The 19850-nt window shown below is 39.6% G+C and overlaps 1 protein-coding gene across 10 annotated transcripts in view; it reads right to left on the bottom strand.

Moving 5' to 3' along the window:
- Positions 1-4399: 4399 nt before the first annotated feature.
- The window catches only part of CELF1 (CUGBP Elav-like family member 1), a 38588-nt gene continuing 23137 nt past the window's right edge, over positions 4400-19850 (bottom strand). For 4 of the 10 annotated variants that reach the window (XM_081855956.1, XM_081855960.1, XM_081855954.1 and 1 more), the window contains 6 exons: positions 16966-17094; positions 15108-15221; positions 14792-14977; positions 13829-13972; positions 11895-12063; positions 4400-7248 (listed from right to left, as the gene is read on the bottom strand). In XM_081855956.1, the coding sequence (XP_081712082.1) occupies positions 11936-12063; positions 13829-13972; positions 14792-14977; positions 15108-15221; positions 16966-17094 (701 nt within the window). In that variant the 3' untranslated portion in view covers positions 4400-7248; positions 11895-11935. The remainder of the gene's footprint in view (positions 7249-11894; positions 12064-13828; positions 13973-14791; positions 14978-15107; positions 15222-16965; positions 17095-19850) is intronic. The other 6 variants (XM_081855957.1, XM_081855959.1, XM_081855961.1 and 3 more) reach the window with 3 other exon arrangements.

The raw sequence follows: 19850 nt of genomic DNA, 5'->3' as shown, positions 1-19850 counted from the left end.
GTGCTTGTTAAGCACAATGGCCAAGAACGCTGCCTTCTTTAGGATTCCAAACACACATCTTGGAAACCTGAGTATTAAATGCAGAAGGATTTAACACTGAGGATCATTTTGCACATTAAACCTCAGATTGCCACATAACATACATTCCTAAGAGGGCTGTTGACAGTCACAGCTCCCTAATGAGTGAACATCTCTGCTATGTGTATTTGTGGCACTCATCCTCTTAATATTTAGGAACACACTTTATCTTAGATGTACATTTTAAAGTGTAACATTTGAAGTTGCTCCGAAACATTATTTGCCAGCTATGAACTTAATTAGGACCTTTTTCATGAAAGTGTAAAGCTGAGCTTAGGGAACTTGGAACCAATCCTAACATTGTATTTTGGTATTCTCCGGTCCATACTTGTATGAAAGCATGTGTTTTGTAACGAGGAAACTGCTGGTTGGCCCAGTGCACAATGGAGAGTCAGTTCCTGTTATCAGCCTCTCAATGAATGCATTCATGGGGGGAAACCCTACATTACAAAAACTATTTTATGTAAGTACAGATACAGTGGTGGTCCGCAAGACGAATGCCTCGCAAGACGGAAAACTCGCTAGACGAAAGAGTTTTCCGTTTTGGAGGCGCTTCGCAAAACGAAAATGTCTTGCGAGTTCCTGTGGGTTTTTCCCCCTCTTTTCCCCCTAAGCCGCTAAGCCGCTTATCCGCTAAAAGCCGCTAATAGCGCTAATCCGCTAAGCCGTCAACGGGCTTGCTTTGCAAGACGAAAAAACAGCTAGACGAAGAGACTCGCGGAACGGATTCTTTTCGTCTTGCGAGGCACCACTGTACGCACGTGACAAAAATAGCTACGACTGGTACTCAGCATGACAGATTGTGGCACATCCATATTTTACTGAAGGTGTTGTATTAGTGTACAAATTAATACAAATGAGATATATTCATGGAGCCTAAGGCTGTCAGTGGCTACTAGTTATGGTGGCTACGACTAACTATCATATCTGAGGCAGTATGCCTCTTAATACCAGTTGCTTGCAATTATGAGTGAGGGAGCACTATTGTGCTCAAGTCCTGGCTGTGGGCTTCCCAAAGGTATCTGGCTGGTCACTATGAGAAAAGGGATGCTGGACTAGATGGGCCTTTGGTCTGATCTAATAGTCCTGTGAGCAAAATCCTGGAATTCTTGGACTCCAGTGGTTGACTAGTTACTAGCTGAATTAGGGCCACATGCATAGTGGTAGAAAATTCTTAGTAGCATGTTCACAAGAGATAACTATACTAATAGGTCTAGAAGAAACTCGAAGAAAAAGACACAAGTTTCTCCATCTCTCACAGCATTAATGAAAATGGCTGAACTGCGAAGGCCAGCTTTTTCAGTAGGTGGTGCTATGCACATGCAGAACTCTTTACCTCAGTGCAGGGGTGGCAAACTCTTAGCCTATAGGCCACAGATAGTCTCTCCAAAATCTTTTTGTGACCCCCAAGATGTTTTGGTTTTTTTAGTGGATTAGGAGAGCTGGGGAAAAAATTCACATCAGGCAACCAGTGTGCCCCTTTGACCTCCAACAACTGAACATGCAGCCAAGGTAGGACGACAGAAAATGAATACTACAGCCAGACTGTTTTAATACACTGGCCTGGTTTCAGCTGATCTTCTTTTATACAAGCAATACAGCTTCACATTGGTAATAACACACAGTGAGCATAATGATGCTTTATTCCCATTTTTCACTGAAGGGAAATGGGTCATTCAGTTGCTTCCTCCATCTTCTACTCACACTTCTTGGACTTTCAACAGCTATTAGTTTTTCTGCTGTTTTGTGTACCACAAAAAGGTGATACAACCCTCTGCTGTATGCATAAAAGGCTGCACTGGAAGAATGCATGACTGAATAATTACTACCTTACAGTCACCGTTACAGTAATTAAATTGACAACATTGCTTTAAAAATGTTTGAAGGTGTTGATCCAGTAAGAGGAAAAACTATTAATACCTCCTAAATTGTTCAAACAAGAAAACCCTGATTCTAAGAAAAGTAAGATGTTTCATTTCAACTGTACTTTCCTTAAGGGCATGATTCCTTATGTCCCAACTGGCTTCTAAATGAAATTCTGCCAAATACTCATATTTTTATGCAAGTCATTTTGTTGCAAAAGAGTCCACTTTGTTTTACATTTCTGGAGAGCACCTACAATGTACTGAAAGCCATTTTGTAAAAGAAAACAGCTGGTTTAACATCCATTTTTCAATAAATTGAGAACTTGGTAGTGATTTGAAGCAGAGGGTGCAGTAATCAGCACAATAAAATTACAGGTGGTCTCCAGACCAACAAATTCAATGCAAATCAGAATTGTTCACTTGCAGGATGTATGATCCTATTTGTACATGAATACTGATAGGGGTTATGAAATGGCTAACTACTTACTAAAGATGAGTTATAGTAGAAAGCACTCTGAAAACAAATATGAGTTGCTGTGGCATTACAAGAAGCAAATGCAGTATCTGAAATGAGGGAACAGATGGGGAAAAAACAGCAAGCAACAGAGTGTCATTATACAAGTTTATTGTGTATCCGTACTAAGGATGTGCTTGTTTGTTAGAGATGCCTGAACTGGCAAAGCGATTCTTATGCTATACACTGCCTCATCTAACAAAACAAATAAGTTATAGCAGAGTTCATCTAGTATGATCAGGGGGATGGGAGTATATTTTCTTATAAGTAGGGGTTTAACCATCTGTAATATTTTACTTTAGATGGTTATAAAATCACCAGTAGACATTAATGAGAATTATAAGACCATAAGAGTTAGGACATTAAATTAGTCATAACCAGCATATTTGAAAAAATACTGCCTTATGCGATGAAGCAATGTTGTGATGGCCTATTATAATTGCTTTAATACAAAACATGGAGAACAGATACATCAGTGGCTACTAGCAGAGGTAGCTTGTACGTAGCCCTGTCAAAGTCTATATATAGAAATGTTATACCCATTTCTAATAGGCTGTGGAGATGAAAGACAAAGGAGGAAATATCACCTTCTTGCTTCACTTATGTACTTCTTTGTGGCATTGGAATAGCCATTGTCAGAATATAAAATGCCAAGGCTTAATGAATCACTGGACTGAAAAAATCCGGCATACAGACAGGGAAAGGTAAGTGTACATGCGACCACACTCACATCAAGTATTCCAACTGCTGTGGGCAAAGAGCAACGCCGTTCTTTGTATCCCTCCAAACGAACTCTGGGGCATGACTGCATTTGATGTACAGTGGACGCTCGGGTTGTGAACGTGATCCGTGCGGGGTGCACATTCGCAACCTGCAGCGTCGCATCTGCACATGTGTGGGTTGCAATTCGGTGCTTCTGTGCATGTGCAAAGCGCGATTTATTTAATTTTTTTAATGAATTTTTATTAAAATTTTAAAGGTTACAGAAAAAAAATTACAAAGATAACAATCGAAGAAGAAGAAAAAAAGAAAAAAAAGTACATATAAAAAGAAGAAAAAAGAAAAGAAAAACATCCTCAAAAAACAGAAAAAAGAAGTAAAAACAAGTCAAACCTTTAACTCACTTAGTTACATTCACTTGTTTCCTTGACTTCCTCACGCCTCCCATCTTTGTATTCTAATTCAATTAAATATTCCAGCAAATCCTTCCAACTTTGTTTTTATCCTAATAATTTAACTTAGCATACTATAATTTCCCTCTTTGTATTCTAATTCATATAGGTATTTCAGCAAATCCTTCATCTTATTTTTATCCTTATATCTTTTCTTAATAAACTATAATTTTCCATTCTTTCTTTAGCGCATGTGCGACTGCTGAAACCCGGAAGTAACCCATTCTGGTACTTCCTGGTTTTGGTGGTCTGCAACCCAAAAAAACGCAGCCTGAAGCATATCTAACCAGAGGTATGACTGTACTAGCTTTCCAGAAAGGCCTAGACAGAACTCCTCCTTAGTCTGACAAACTTACCATTCATGAAAGGAAGTAAAACTCACACACAGATAGGAAAAGTCATCAGCAAGAGGTTAATTTAAATTAAGAGAGGGTGACAAGGAAAAATAAAGAACCAAGGACAGATTACAAGGTGTACTACGAACACTAGGCCACTGTTTTATACACATGGGCATAGCCAAGGGGAGGGGCAGCTGCTCCCCTAAATCAATCAAAATCAATAAACTTCAATATATATCTGAGGTTCTGCCCCCTAACAAAAGACTGCTCCCCACTAACAAAAATCCTGGCTATGCCCATGTTTATACAATTAAGAAATTTTATTCTATCTTCTAGTCTTGGCAGTCAGAGCAGTCCTCCTTCTCATATTCTAGAATTCATGTACCCACCTAGCCAGTCATGTGCAAGCAAAAACAAGAATGACACAGAAAATTCTTCTCAAACAGTTTAATAGCAAATAAACAAAGGGAGGTACCACACTTGGCATATACAAAATGACTTCTTGTCTGTGTGTCTGTGCAATTAAAACGGCATTAGGTTCCCCAGTGGGACAAAAAGAAACCACACACAAAAGGAAGAAAATTCCTTAATACATACTCGCTTGTTCCAAACTTAACAAAACTTTCATTTTTAAATCCACTACACAAACTCCGTGATCAGAAAAGCAACATGTGCTTCTGTTTTTAAACCATTAAAGTAAAAGCCATAATTTTCTACAGAGTACAACACAATTTCACACAAAAAGGACATTTTGCAAATCAAACAAGAAAAAAGGAACAGCTCAAACAAGGAAAGAAAAGCATTGCTACAACAGAATCACAAATTTGAGTTGATTAAATCCTGTTACTGCAGAACAGACTCTACATTTGGTCATAGTGGCAATTTGTTTTCTTGTCACATTTGTGAATCACTTTACATTGTTTTCTAGTAGAAAAGCCCAAAAAACTGTACAAAACCCCTAGTGTTAAATACAATGTGTGTACCAATAAAAAAGCCCACAGGTTTGTTTCCAAAATGTAAATTTTCTTTTTCTTTTAAATTATTCACAAAAAGCAGCCAGAAATAAAAGGCAGCTGCTGCGTTACTGTCTCAAATTCATTAAAACCACCACAGAATAATTAAAACAACCAAAGAAAGAAAGGAAAGAAGAAAAGGAACATCCAACGTTTGGCATTTTGGTTTTCTCCAGAGATTTTTGTTTCCACAGGCTCCCCCAGAGTTCCTCATGAAACTATATGCGCATTGTAAAGAAATGTATTGGCAAAATTAATCAATACACTGCAGGGTCTCACATTCCCTGCCATCAGACATCCCTGTGCATTGCGACTGTGAGCCTAAGAGCAACTATCTCACAGCTGTAGACCCAGATATTGCAATCATCTCTTTGCAAGCAACTCTCAACCTCAAAAGTTGAAGATCACAAGGTTGAGGGAACAGCTACCTATGCATATTTATCTAACAAGCATGGAGAAATATTACCCACCCAACAATGCAGAAGGATTTTTTTTTTGTCCTAAAGACTAGAACACTCCATATGGCCTAGAGACAGGTCTCCCAAACACCCCTACTCTTTACGAATTTTTGCTCACATTCCTTTCTCCTGTCTGAAGTTCCTTTATAGCTCCCCCAACCCTTTGCCCCTTGTGATTAGGCACCTACCACAGGAGTTTCTTGCAGGTGCTGTGAAACCCAGTACTAAGTCTCAGCTTCTACAGTAGGTCGTTTATGCAGGAAGGCTGATGCATGCTTCCCAGAGAAGGATAATCCGTGCTATTTCTTCATCAGGCCAGAAAAAAAGAAAGAAAGACTGCATGACTCCTTACCCAATTTAAGAACTTAAGAAAAAAAAAAATCTCTGTAGAGATCATCCCCCAGCTAAGGCCCCTGAGAAAAGGAGCTGGGGTTGGTACCCTGTTCAGGCAACAGCTATTAGGCTGTTATATTGTGCTTGTCGCTTGGGGAAAGAGTCAGCAGTTCTGTGCCTAAACTTACAGATTCCTTCTATGGGATATGCAGAACATGATACTTCAAGTGTAAAGACTGGAGAGCAATCAAGCTTCCATCCACTGAGCTTTAATGGTGCTAAACCTCACAAAGCAAGCCACATATTAAACAAGAGGTACAAATTAAGGCTACCCCAAAAGAGCTTTAGCTCCAATGGATCTTAGAAGCAATATTACTGCAAACACCCCACACCTTTCCTTCTATCCCTGCCGCCGCCACCACCACCTGAACAGTGCAATCAAGCCCCCTGAGACCTTTCAATAGCTGTGATGATAGAGCAAGGTGCAGATATCGTGTAAAGCAGTCTAAATGCACAGGAGATGTCATTACGTGACATATGACCACAAGTCTGGCATCCAAAAAAGGATAGATCTGAAACCTATTGAATTACTCAGTTTTTGCACAAACTATAGAAAACAGAGGCGAAGGGTGTTTATATACACAAGGTTGTGAAGAACACAGCAGGAAACATGCAAAACATTTACAAGGGCGTTATTTGAGTTTTTAAAGGAAAAAAAAAAACAAAATCTCACATTTTAATGAGGATACTGTAGTTACAAAAAACTAAGCATGCTAGGGTTTAACAAAATACAACATCAACTTTGATTAAATTTCACTGCAGACAAAGGCTGATAATCACACAGGAAGGAAAAAAACAGTAAGTGCCAGGGCAAAAATGCAGCTACAATCAGGAGAAAGTGTAGTTCAAGTGTTTTCTGCTGAGGCTACTCAAGTCAAAGAATACATGCTGTCTCCTCAAGCACAGAAAATAGATTCAGCAAAATGTGACCAGAAGCCTCCTAAATTTTTAAAGTCGCATCATTTTACCTTTTCCTTCAAAGATTTGTTTTAAAACTAAGCACACAGAAAAAACTAAGCCTAGAAAGTGATTGGCTGTATGTTCACAGAAATACAATACTCCACGAGGTATGCTAGCAAGGCTGCTCTGAAGACAGTTACAAAGAATCAGAATCACAAAATCAAGTGGTTATCTTACGAAGTTCTAGAAAAATAGAATTCTTTTATATTCAAATGCAAGTTTAAATATTCCCCTTCAGCAGTCTTTCTAGCAAAACCAATTTGGCAGCACAAAAAAGAAAAAAAAGAAAAGAAAAGAAACAAACATAATAAAAATACACATCAGCATCAAAAAGTCAACACAAGGTCAAAGGTGAGAGTTCAAGCATCAGAGAAGCTGAAGAGACAAGGATTTGGACGATGTACTTGAACGCCACATCGACATGCTTTAGGCACAACGATGAACAAACGGCAGGAATCTAGAAAAAAAACAAACCAGAAAGAAGGAGACCCACTGAGTTACACAGAGCAGTACATCCAAACAGAGAGAGAAAGAGAGTGAGAGTGAGAAAGAGAGAACAAGAATGGGCACTGTACAATGAGACCTCTTGGGGAGGGGAGTTGACAGGGAAGGGCAGCACATGCCAACAACAAACAAGTAAAAGTTGAAGTGCATAAGACACCAAATAAATATCAAAACGACCAGAAACCAGATAGAAGTAGAGGCCTGGGATTTCCTTTAGACACTAGCTACAGAATGGACTATGGCTTAGTGGCATCCAGACAGCTGTGCAGGCACCACAGCCCTGAGCCAGTGCTCCTGCTACCTCTGCTTGAGGAAGACAACACAGAACTCCTCCTCTGTTAGATCTTGAATCCATAAAATGTGGTTCCAGGGTGATTTTAAGAGATGGGGGGACACAGGAGGAACCATTGGGGGTTGATTATACTTTCTTCTTTCCTATCATGCGACATACATAGGCAGTAGTAGCCTAAGAAATCCATCCTCTGTTTCAGCTATTCTTTAGGAAACAAGGATACTGGCTGTTGGTTTTAGAACCAAAAAATGACATAAGATACATAAACAGAAGTGAAACCCTTTGAAATAGGAAGGAATTAAGACTTTATTGCAAGTCAAGACTTGCCTCAGCTGAGCCCTTTTTATTTAATACCTACAAATAAACGTTTGCAACTTTTTCAATAAATAAATCCTTCTCCCTGACTTTGTGAGGTGGAATTCTGGGCTCTCATAAGTTCTACAGTCACTGTTACCAGTTTGAGTGGAAGGAATTTTGTCTGAGCATCTTGACATTTTCTCAGAATTGATAGAATCTCCAATAAGGGTACAACACAAGAGATGTGATTTGCATGACAAATACATTTAAGCATTCTGGTAATGACATGGAAAACTGTCTGAGGCAGCATGTGATTACTGGAAAAAGCAGGCTTGTTAGGTTTACTGTAACTTTTATTCCAATTACAATTAAAGGCATATAATATTCTGGTTTAAAACATACGGTTGCATTTCATTTCAGTGTTTAAAAGTTTATTTTTCTATTTGTGTGTGTGAATTCCCAAATGAAAACTGAACTTCTGTTTACAAGTGCTAAGCTATTCTACTATCTTAGATTTTTGATCTTAACATGTACATCAAGCAGAATCTGAAAAGTAGATTCTGTCTCTCCCCCCCCCCTCCAGCCCCCAGGACACACTCACAAGGCTGAAGGATATACATATATTTACTCAAGTTAAAATGTTACAGAGGAAATGCACACTATTGTGAGGCAAATTCATCAGCAGTTGTTGAGAGCCTTTTTTTAATTACAAGAATAAGGCTTTTCTTTGGGGGGGGGGTTGATATGCCTCAGGAATGCCAAAGTCAGCCCAAAATACTTTTCAGTTCAGTGTTTCTTCTTTTATTGATTCCAGATTTGTCTCTGCATGTTACCAGACACCCAATTTATTCTGAGAACTTGTTTTAATCTAAAATACATCTATGATTGTTTTAGGTTAAATACAACTTAAGTTGATACATAGTAGCCTGTATTTCTTAATAAAGAACAACTAAAATTGGCTGTGCTTTCCAGTTTGATCCCTTTGTCATATTGGATCAAACATAGATAATAATCTGGTCTCCTACAGAAGGATAGGCAAAAAGGTAACATTCAGGGTTTTATGTCAAAGGATCTGTTCAAACTTGGAAAGGAAAAAGGATGGAGGAAATTAAAAACTGTGCAGAACAACCCACAACGTGACAGATAGGCCGTAATCCTAGAAGTGGAAAGCTGAATTTGTGTGCGCAATTTCCAATAGAGAACCTTAGTTTTATTACTTGTTTTGAAAAGCATGAATGGGCAGATCAGAATTAAACTGAGGGAGGGGAGAGGCATATGGAGTTAAAGTCCTCTAGTTAAAAGTAATTCAGAGCACCAGCACAGAAGGCGCAGCAACTTTGCCAATACACACCAGAGTCCTGATTTCTGGAATTTAACCTGGAAAGTCTACTTTGGCAATTCTCAGGTGGGATGAGAGCACTCACATAAATCATACTTCTCAGATTATAAAACCATCTATACCCACTTGCTGTCATGTTAATTTAACAGGAGGTGATTTGCCTCACAGTTTCCATGATGAGAGCATATATGCTGTTTAGGAATATTATGGACACTAAATAAAAGGGTGAGCGAACAGATAATTCACAGAAAACTAATTTGGGTAGTCAAAACAAAAACAAAAATGTAACTGAGGGAGCAGGGGAGAGGAAGTACTGGGAGAAGTGACTATAGAGAAACTTGAGCACAGCTTTCCCTCTCCACTAGTTCACAGCATTAATTCTTTTCCTATTTAGCAGCTTTTCTCACTGCAGACAGGTCACTGAAAGTCAGTAGTTTCAATCATGCACATTGCTGTATGTATGTGTAACACAATCACATTCAGGATTATGCAAAACCCTGTTTTTTCCAGTGAAATAATTTAGATAATAAATATTCTCCACCCTGGAGCAGTATAAAACTTCTATAAAAATAGAAACAACATTCTTGGTTATATCAGGTTGCAAATGGAGCAGCTGCTCCCAACCATGACACCCGCCCCCCGAAAAGTATATTATTTATTTTTTTAAAAAAATCCCATGACAACTCTGGAAGCCTCAACACTCCAATACTCCCCTCCACTCAGAATATCAGGACACAACTTTTCCTAGTGCACAAAATTCAAATGTATACAGTTCACCTAAATGTATGCATATGCTTCTGAATAGACCCAAATACTGAACACAGAAGGGTACCATATGCCAGCATAAATGGGAAATTTGGCAATCTGACCATTCAACCTTTTTTGCCACCATTCTGTGTGCTTTATAATACTGACAGTTTGCATCAACAATACTTCCAAATTCACGAGAAAAATATTACTTGAACCTGAGAAGGAAGGCCCAATACATCTTATACTTCTGAGGTTTGATACACCAGGGGACCCAGTCCCTGGTTATGTTTGATTTCCAAGTTTCTGGCACATTCTTAAATGGCATTTCAGGCTCAACAAGCCTTGTGGCTCTTCCTGACAGAGTGAACTGAAAGCCTTTTTTTTAATTAAAAAAAAAAAAAAAAACCTGCTCCCTGCTCCCCTAAACACGATTCCCAAACACAAAATTTGTGGGTTGACTGGGGTGCTGTGAAAAAAACGTAATAATAAAATGGGGCCAAAGAGACGAATAAACTGAGGACACAGGAATGCAGTGAATCTATATATAACACCGTTCATTTCCTCACAGATAGAGGTGGCTTTTTGTAGCTTTAGAGCTAGCTTCTACACTGACTTCTTGCCATGGCTGAGGCCAGAATGTCAAAATTCCCTTTAGTCCCATGTCATCAGTGTGTACAAAACAAACAAACCACCCTTTAACATTTTGGAAAATTCATACGTGTGGAAAAAAATAAGTGTGTATTAGAAGGGGAAGAATTCTGAGTTGTGAGTTAAAATATATTGGGTGATAAACAATAGCAGGATCAAGATCCTGTGCAGCAGACTCAGCCCTTTGTGTTTTATATTGGCACATGCACTCAAAGGAAAACTGCAATGTGGCAAAACAGCAACATACGAAGAATCAAACTATATAAGCAAAAAATGTGATCTTTGGGGCAGTATTATTCTGGATGTTCAGCTAAAGAGTGTGCACAAAAAAGCAGAATGTCAGGAATCAAAGAACCATGAGCTTATTTAGAAGCCATCTGTCAGTTTAGTACTTAGGATTTAAATAGTGCTTTATGAACACTGATTCTAGTAATATCTTTATGTACAAGCTGTAAAACTGGGGCAGAAGCCGCAAAGGAAATTCAATCAAGACATACAGAATTTGCAGCAGATCATGAGCAAATTTTGGGGCTAAGATGTATACCTCCATTATAAATTGCCTATTTTCCATTAAACAACAAATACTGGAAAATTGGAAGTATCCAATTTTTAAAGGTTGTTCTGGCTGGATTGTAAATGTTTGCTCTAGAAACACAATTGGATCATTTTGTAAGCTGACCACACACTCATAATTACTGCAGTTTTCCTTTAATACATTAATCTGTTTGCCCAATTACTTTTCTCCCACCCTAGCGACTGATTCAGTATAACATTCTCCCATAAGGCATTAATTAAGTAAAGCTGGGCAAATGAGGATTTGGCAATGTTCCTTGAGGGTCTGTTCACTAACCAGCCACCAAGTGATTTGGATTCAGATTCTCTCCCTCCCTCTTTTCATGAATATAACTTGGGGTCTGGCAATAGGTCTTTTCTCCTTCTTAAGTCTAAGTCATGCAATGTCAGTTCCAATTGCACCTGGTATCTCCTCATCTCCCCAAGGTGGCTGGCATTGGTCCTTCTCAAAACACACTGGTTACAAACACAGCAAACTTAAAAAAATAATAATCAGCGATATGGCACCTAAACTCCAAAGTAAAACACTGGAAACAGAATCACAAACTCGTCCTCCATCCGAAGAATTCCCAGTAGAGGCTGCAGCCGAGTCTTCAGGGGAAGATGTGCCAGTTAGAATGACATCAATCAGCTTCTGTGGCTGTAAAAATACAGCCTTAAAGAGTTTTTGAATCACCAGGCACACTCCTCCCCAACTTACCAGAAGATCCTTCTCACTCCAGTTCCAGAGGGGAGGGGCGCTCAGTATGGCTTGCTGTCATTCTTAGAGCGCTTGAGCTGTACTTTCAGTCGCTTCATGCCAATTTGAAATCCATTCATTGACTGGATGGCAGCCTGTGCAGAGACTGGATTGTCATAACTTACAAAACCTAAGAAAAGGAAAACATACATTTAAAACATTTATGGTCAGACTGAAGTGGGAATAAGCCATTCTGTTTTTGTATCTTGACATCATCATCTGTGCTTGCATTGGTACTGCAACCATGAAGTGTATGAACTGTTCATAGGTTTAGATAATATAAGAGGGCTACGATTTTTATTATTATTAAAAAAATCACAAGGGAGGCCAGTTTCCTTAGGACTCAAACGAAAGAGTACGCAGGTGCTTTTCTGACCTATAGTAAATGACTTCTTACACAACACTGATATTTTATGTGAAGTGTAAGTTGCAGAGTTTGAAGTTCTGCTCCAGCTGCTTCTAAACATTAAGTTCAGTACAGTATTTATTAGCTCAGTACAGCCAGGGATTGTGACCACCAGACAGGGTGCTGTGTTAAGGAGAGCTGAGATGACTAGTGGCAGACAGCTGGTAAAATGTAAAGTGTTAGTGAGTATAAATAGGGAAACGGCTGAATTCAGTACAATGCTAAAGGCTACAACCAAGTAGAGTGTATTTGGAGATTGAACAAGTAGGCATTTTAATCACTAAATTGCAGAGCATAGGAGGATTCTGTCAAGTTCCCTTCTGCTGAATTTAAAATTCTGTTCCCAGGAAGGCAAAACACATCAACACTAAGTATACCTGCTTGCAATTATATACCCGGTTAAATACATACAAGTCCCACCAATGTCAATGGGAATTGCATAGGAACTGAGTAAGTAGTCAGGACTCAAAGCCACAAGATTATAAGATAACGTTAAGCAAGGCCAATAGTGCACTGCATTAGAAAACTATCTGCTTATTATGTAGAGTGAGATGTGAGTGCGAGTGAGATATGGTGGTGGGGTCTATTTTCCCTTTTGGAAGCAGCCCTTGGTTGCCTGGAGTGCCATTCTGAAAGGCATCTGACGGATTACTGTGGGATGGAAGGAACTGAAAAGCTCTGTGCAAACATAGAACACCATATGCTGATCCAAAAGGGTTTCATAAACCTTATTTTGCTACCTACCTAGGTCTGGAAAAAGCTAGGAATTGTGTTGAAAATGCCAAAAAGAGGACCTGTCTGATAGCAAAGAAATTCTAGTATTAAGAAGGTAATTGAAAGGGTAACTAGGATAAAGTTTTGATGTCATTCGAAACATGCGCCAGTTATTAACTATTCTTTTCATGTTTACTTCTGCTATAAGAAGTTATGTTACATACTGGAGGGTATCACCTGCCTCCACAATGAATCTACACATAAGCCACTGTGTCAAAACAATCTACATTAGAACAGAAGGAGGGAGGCAATGATGTGATAAGTTGGTTCAAAATCGGCAGAACAAGACTCATACATCTACAAAAGATGTTTCATGTGTTTGAAGTAAGTTAAACACATGAAGAAATATTGGGATGGGTTGTCAAGCATGGGTCAGGCCAAGCTTTATTGTTCATGGGCTGCATTCCAACTGATGAGTATGAAGCTGCACAGGCTTGTCCTCATTACCAAAGATATCAATGAACTGGTGAATATCAAGTTATCAAAGAAGTTTCATCAAATATTACTTCATGAAGGGGCAAAATCCTACAATGTAGCAAAACAAATCTTCATGGTCTGAATCTCATTAAGCTTGGTTTTGAGAGATACAAGTGGCTCATGTTATTCTATCATGCTCACACAGCAGTGAAGAGCTTTGCACACAAAAGTTGATTTCATATTATTTTATCTTAAGGAAAGGAATTAAGAACATTTCTGCAAAATATACCCTACATACCAAAACATTTGCTCAGATTAGTCTGCTTGTCAATGAAAACCTTGGCGGAGACAACATTCCCAAAAGGCATGAACATCTGCAGCAAATCTTGGTCCCCAAACTCCTGGGGGAGGTGGTAGATGAACAGATTGGCTCCCTCTGGACCTTGAAAATATCCATTTAGAGAAAAATTCAAAGAAAGCACAACTCTTTGGCTATTAATATTGAAGCAGAGATCAAAACCCATTCAGTTCTCAAGAGCTAGGGATGGTTCCAGAGTACTAAGAGTCATTCAACTCAAACTTGGCTGTGTCAGTGAAAACTCTGTCCACTTCCTGCCAAAAAGCTGCAGCTTTTAAAAGTGTGTCTTCTTAGTCTTAGTTTCTAAATCCTGTCTTCAGCAGGTGGGGGGGGGGGAATCTCACAACTGCATACAAATGTGAAATAAATCTTTACAGCTAATTATGTGGGCAGAAAACTAGCTTCCAAGTTCCTACACCTTCCTTTCAAAGCCAGTCATCAATGATGCATTTACCATGAGCACACCAATGTGCTCTCTACATTCTCAATAAAGTCAGTGTCCTACCACCTTACTAGACTATTGTACAGACTGAAGTTATTGTGTATGAAATGCACCACTTGAAATATGAAAACCATTCCCCACTTTCCCAGGAATCTGGAACTGTTAAAGATTCTAAAAGAAGGGATAAAAACAAAATTTATGAAGGTTTTCAAAATTAAATGCAGCAGTGAAAGGAATATATATATAGAGAGAGAGAGAGAGTGTGTGTACCTGGATGCGTAACAATAGCCAAAGGCTACTAGAAACAGTCTATGTACCTTAGCCATTTGAGGCCAGGGAGCCAAAATATTTGATATTTTAACATAATGTTTGTCTGTGGTTTCTATTGTTTCTCTCTCTTGCAAAAGTACAGGACTCTAGCTCTTAGAGAACCAACCTTCCCGCCACTGTCTTTCACCTACCTTCCTTTTGACTTCCAGCTGCACCAATACTCTGCTGCGTTAACAGACTCTGGTTGTAAAGTGTGGGCAAAGCTGCAGCGGCATATTGCTGGATCCCAGAGTAAGCCTGAGATAGGGCCTCCATAGTGCTCCCTGTGCCATTTGAGAGACCACCACTGCCTAGTCCACCGTTTAAGGCTGCCATTCCTAAGCAGAAAATTTGAATAAATGTCAGCGGTTGATTTGTCAACCAGTTTTAAAATCATAAGTTATTATTAAGGGAAGCTGAGAGGCAACCGGAACAAAGGGCTCATTCTTTTCTTCATGCTAAACATACCTGCTAAAGAGCCAACGTTGAGGCCTGCAGTAGCCCCTGCCAGTGTTTGCAGTGCTCCAAGAGAAGCCATTGGGTTAACAGAGGAGCTGCTACTGGAACTGGGTGATGATCCTGCTATTAAAATGAAAGCATTAGACACCAATAGCTGCTTCCAACGCAATCACATCTTAGTACTTTCTCCAAGATGTGCACTAAAAAATGTTGCATCGAAGGTTTCAGTAATTTATACCAAGGAGAGTTAAAATACCAAAACTTAAAATTCCCCAATTGTGTACAGCAGTGTATTTTTATACAAAATGGAAGCCCTGGGATCTGACCAGCTGTAAACTCATATGACCCTAGAAAATTCACTTTATTGTATGGAACTCTGAGCATATTAGTACATGTTAATCTTGGGGGTGCAAACCTCAAAGGCTGTTTCACTGGTAACCTTGTGCCTAGACACTAAGGTAGGCAGGGGTCCACAAATGCTGGCACAGTTTAGATGCCAGCCATTATTTGAGGTCATCACCAATTTCCTCCTCAGAATCTCTGAAATGAACAGATGCCTTGGGAGATGGAGTCTCTCTCATCTGTATGGTGTATGGAGAAAATAAAAAAAACCAGCAGGACTGCTGAGAAGGGACCTTTGTTGTTTGGTAACCTGCTTGGAAACCACAGTAGAAATGAGACCTCTGGGTGGAGACCTGCATAGTATTGGGTGCCTTGCTCGACAGAGGCTGGGAGCACTTGCCCTGATCAACTGGCAGCTAGACATGTTGATGCATGCACAATGGAAGCTGATCTGACATGAAATTGTACCATGCTGCATTACTAACATTTGAGTTCTACTACCTCAGAACAGTTGACTGCTCAGTAGTTGACCATGATATACCCAATCAGTTCCCAAGTACTTCCCCTTTCCTACACTCTAGCCCAGAGGTGGGGGATGTCTGGTCCAGGACCAATGTGGTCGTCCAGGCCTCTCTATCAGGCTCTTAGGGCTCTTCACAGACCACAGCCCTTCAAAGCCTTGCTCCTCACCCCCCTCTAGTTCTTCTGGCCTGGCTGGAATGTGTCCTTAAACTGTAATAATACCTCTTGCTTGACTGGATGGAGAGATGCATGTGTCAAAACATCTGAACTTTTGCGTGACTGGACTGTAGCCTACTGTACAAAGGTAAAGAGTCACATCCATTATCCCACTCATCACTGGTATGCAGGCCCCAGAAGGCTGCCCATGAGAGAATGTGACCCTCAGGTTGAAAAACGTTTCCCACTCCTACTCTGGCATCGGACTTGCTAGATAACTGGGACCACTTTAGTTTCCATTCTTTCACATGAAGTCCTTAAATGAAATCTCTTAATTTCCTTCAAAGTCACCATTCATTGCCATGTTTCAAAGTACAGCACTGCACTTAGGAAATGCCAATGTGTGGCCTGGTGTGCCTGCATCTGTGATCAGAATGCAAATTACCTTCTCCCAACTAATTATGACATGCAACCCTTCTCAATTCCACTTGACCCTGCAATATTCTAAAGCAAGTTGAAAATTGGAGAATCAGAACACAGGAGAAAAGATCAACTATATTCTGAAAAAAGAACACCTTCTTGTGGAAGATGGCTTCGATGTTTGAGGACTACTTCACATGTTAAGCAGAAATGCATTTTATTTACAGATGCAACATATACCCAATTCTATCCCATATGCTGAAGGCACCTACACTGATTTGTTTCATGTTGTGTAAACAGCAGAAATGTGTTTTGGGGAGGCAGGACTAATCAAGTCTCCCCACAAAAAGCTTATGATTTAATGAGTAGCTGGCTCATTGTCATGTGGCCTTATGATATGCAAAACTGTATTATATGGCTCTCTTACCTGAACTGGTGAGCACACTTAGAGGGCTGTTAGAAGAATTGAGTGCAGTGGTACCACTTGGTGTGCTCTGAGCTGCGCTGGCTGCAGCTGCTAATGCAGCTAGGTTCTGTAACTGCATTGCATTCAATCCTGCAACACATCAATGAATAGTGTTTCTGTTCTGGTACCACTAAGCACTAAATCACTACTGAACCCAGCAGCCTATTTCTCCAACAGCATTCAGAAGTTACTTTATGGAGGAGAGTGAAGCCTAACATTCTCAAGCACCACAACCTCCTGATGCAAGAATTTTTTAAAAACTAATATTCTCACCTACAGGGCAACAACGTAAGGAGAGCCTACTGGATCAGGCCAATGACCATTTCATCTGGCATCCTGTTCTCACAGTGGCCAACCAGGTGATTGTGAGTAACCTGCAAGCAGGACCGGAGCGCAAACACCACTTGCCTCTCATGCAATTTCCAGCAAGTGGAATTCAGTATACTGCTTCTGACCATGGAGGCAGAATGCAGCCATCATGGTTAGTAGTCATTGAAAGCCCTATCTTGCATGAATCTGTCTAATCCTCTTTTATAGTCATCCAAGTTGGTGGCCATTACTACTTCCTATAGGAGTGAGTTACATATTTTAACTATGTTCTGAGTGTCAAAGTACTTTCTTTTATCTGTCCTGAATCTTCCAACATTCACAGCATAGGCAAAGGTCAGACAAAAGCAGACTTTTGCAGTTAGTAAAATGATAAGGAAATACACTAAAAAGTGTGGGATTAATTGGGAGATATTTAACCATTCTGCAAGCAACTCAAGATGAATGCAGGATGGATGTTATTTGACACAAAAGCTCATCACAAACAAATCAGAATGAATGCTCAATGAAGTCTAGACATTGTCTAACATCTGTGTAAGCCTGGTGCAAGCAAATCAGGATGAATTGTGGGCACTACAATTTAAGGAGGATACTGACAAGCTAGAACATGTGAAGAGGGTGACCAAGATGATAAAGGGTCTGGAAACCAAGCATTATGAGGGTGTTGGAAATGTTTAGCTTGGTAAAGAGGAGACTGTGAGAAGATATGACAGCCATCTTCAAATATCTAATGGCCAGTTACATGGAAGATAGAACAAGCTTAGGAACTGAACCAATGGATTCAAGTGAAAAGAAACAAAATTCCACCTAAACATCACGAAAAGCTTTCTGACGGTAAGAGCTATTCTACAGAAGGACAGACTCTCACAAGAGTTGGTGGACTCTTTCTCCTTGGAAGCTTTTAAGCAGCAGTTGGATGACCATCTGTCATATATGATCTAGTTAAGATTCCTGCATTGCGAGGGGTTGGACTAGATGACCCTTGGTGTTCCTTCCAACTCTACAATTCTATGATTCCATAACCTCTCCAGGGACTTAACCTAAATGGTGCAGGAGTTCTTGATCATGCTGTCCTACATTTCCCAGTTACAACTACCAATGACTTGAAATCCCTGTGAATGCAGCATGTTAAAGAGGGCCTCTGTAGTACAGTGGTACCTCTGGATATGAATGGGATCCGTTCTGGAGCCCCGTTCGCATTCTGAAGTAAACATAAAACGACATTTTGAGTGTCTGCGCAAGTGGCGAAACCCGGAAGTAACACACTCTGTTACTTCTGGGTCACCGTGGAGTGCAACCTGAAAATACTTAACTTGAAGCTACTTCAACCCGAGGTATGACTGTATCTTGTCTGGAAAAAGCAGAATTCAAATTATTCTGATTCATAGAATTGCAGAGTTGGAAGGGATCCTAAGGGTCATCTAGTCCAACCACTATTCAAACAGACCATATCAAGCGGCACACAAAGCAATAGCATCCCCAAATACCATTAAAAGGGTGAAATCTCACTGCCCACACAACTGCATGCAAAATGTTCTCTCTCAATTCATGGCTAGTGTGCCACTGATTGTGTAACTGCAAAAATGCCTCACACCACAGAAAACACTACGCACATACTAAACACAGAAATAATGAAGAGGCAGTGCAGAGAGAAGAGTAAAAATGCTGACCACAGCTGTATGTTCTTCCCCTTATTCACTGTATTGACATTAACCTGTCATCCCACCTCTAATTCAGTGTATGAGGTATGCACCATCTAATTTTATACATTTTTATCCTTTACAATATTGTTCCATGTCTTCTCCATTACCCTTAATACTTTCAAATGAAAAGCTTATTAAAGATTGCTGTGGCTCTTCACTGATGATTGTAGTCTCTTGTTCAAAAGCAATATTTTAAAAATAACTTTACATTTAATATGTAAAGCTTTTGTTACCCTGATGGTAAATTGTAGGTACTGGGACAGGAATTTTTTGCCTTATTTTGCTAATTTTCTCCATTCTTAAAAAAAGAGAAGATATTAGCTGTAAGAGATACAACAAAAAGATTGCTCAAACACAAAAGCATAGATGCTAGACAAGTGATGTGAGGTGGAAAAATTTCTGAGGTTTTCTGGTGCTTTATTTTTCTGTGAATATTCTTAATTTTATAGATTCATTACTAACAATGAATGGGTGCCAGTTTCTATTTTTTAAACCTATATTTATGAAATACAACTAAAAACAAGCAGGTCAAATTAAGTTACTCTAGCAAATTTTCTATTGCAAACTGAATCCCCCTCCCCCCAAAATAAATTAATTCCAATTGATTCCCCTCCCCCAGAAAATCCACATTACTGAGCTAGACATATGTACATTCTAAAATTAAACACAGCTTGAAATTCACTATATAAGGTGAAGCAATATTTTTCCTGTTATTGTCTGACCATTACAAAATTTCCAGAATTGATAGAAAAGTAGATATATTAAATATGCCCGAGAATGAGGAACATGAGTTGGACAGTCACCTAACTGCAACTG

The sequence above is a fragment of the Podarcis erhardii genome (genome assembly GCF_964252035.2).
Source record: "Podarcis erhardii genome assembly, chromosome: 1".
NCBI classification, from domain to species: domain Eukaryota; kingdom Metazoa; phylum Chordata; class Lepidosauria; order Squamata; family Lacertidae; genus Podarcis; species Podarcis erhardii.
The sequence above is the reverse complement of the archived record's forward strand: the minus strand, read 5'-3'. Positions and strand labels throughout refer to the sequence as shown.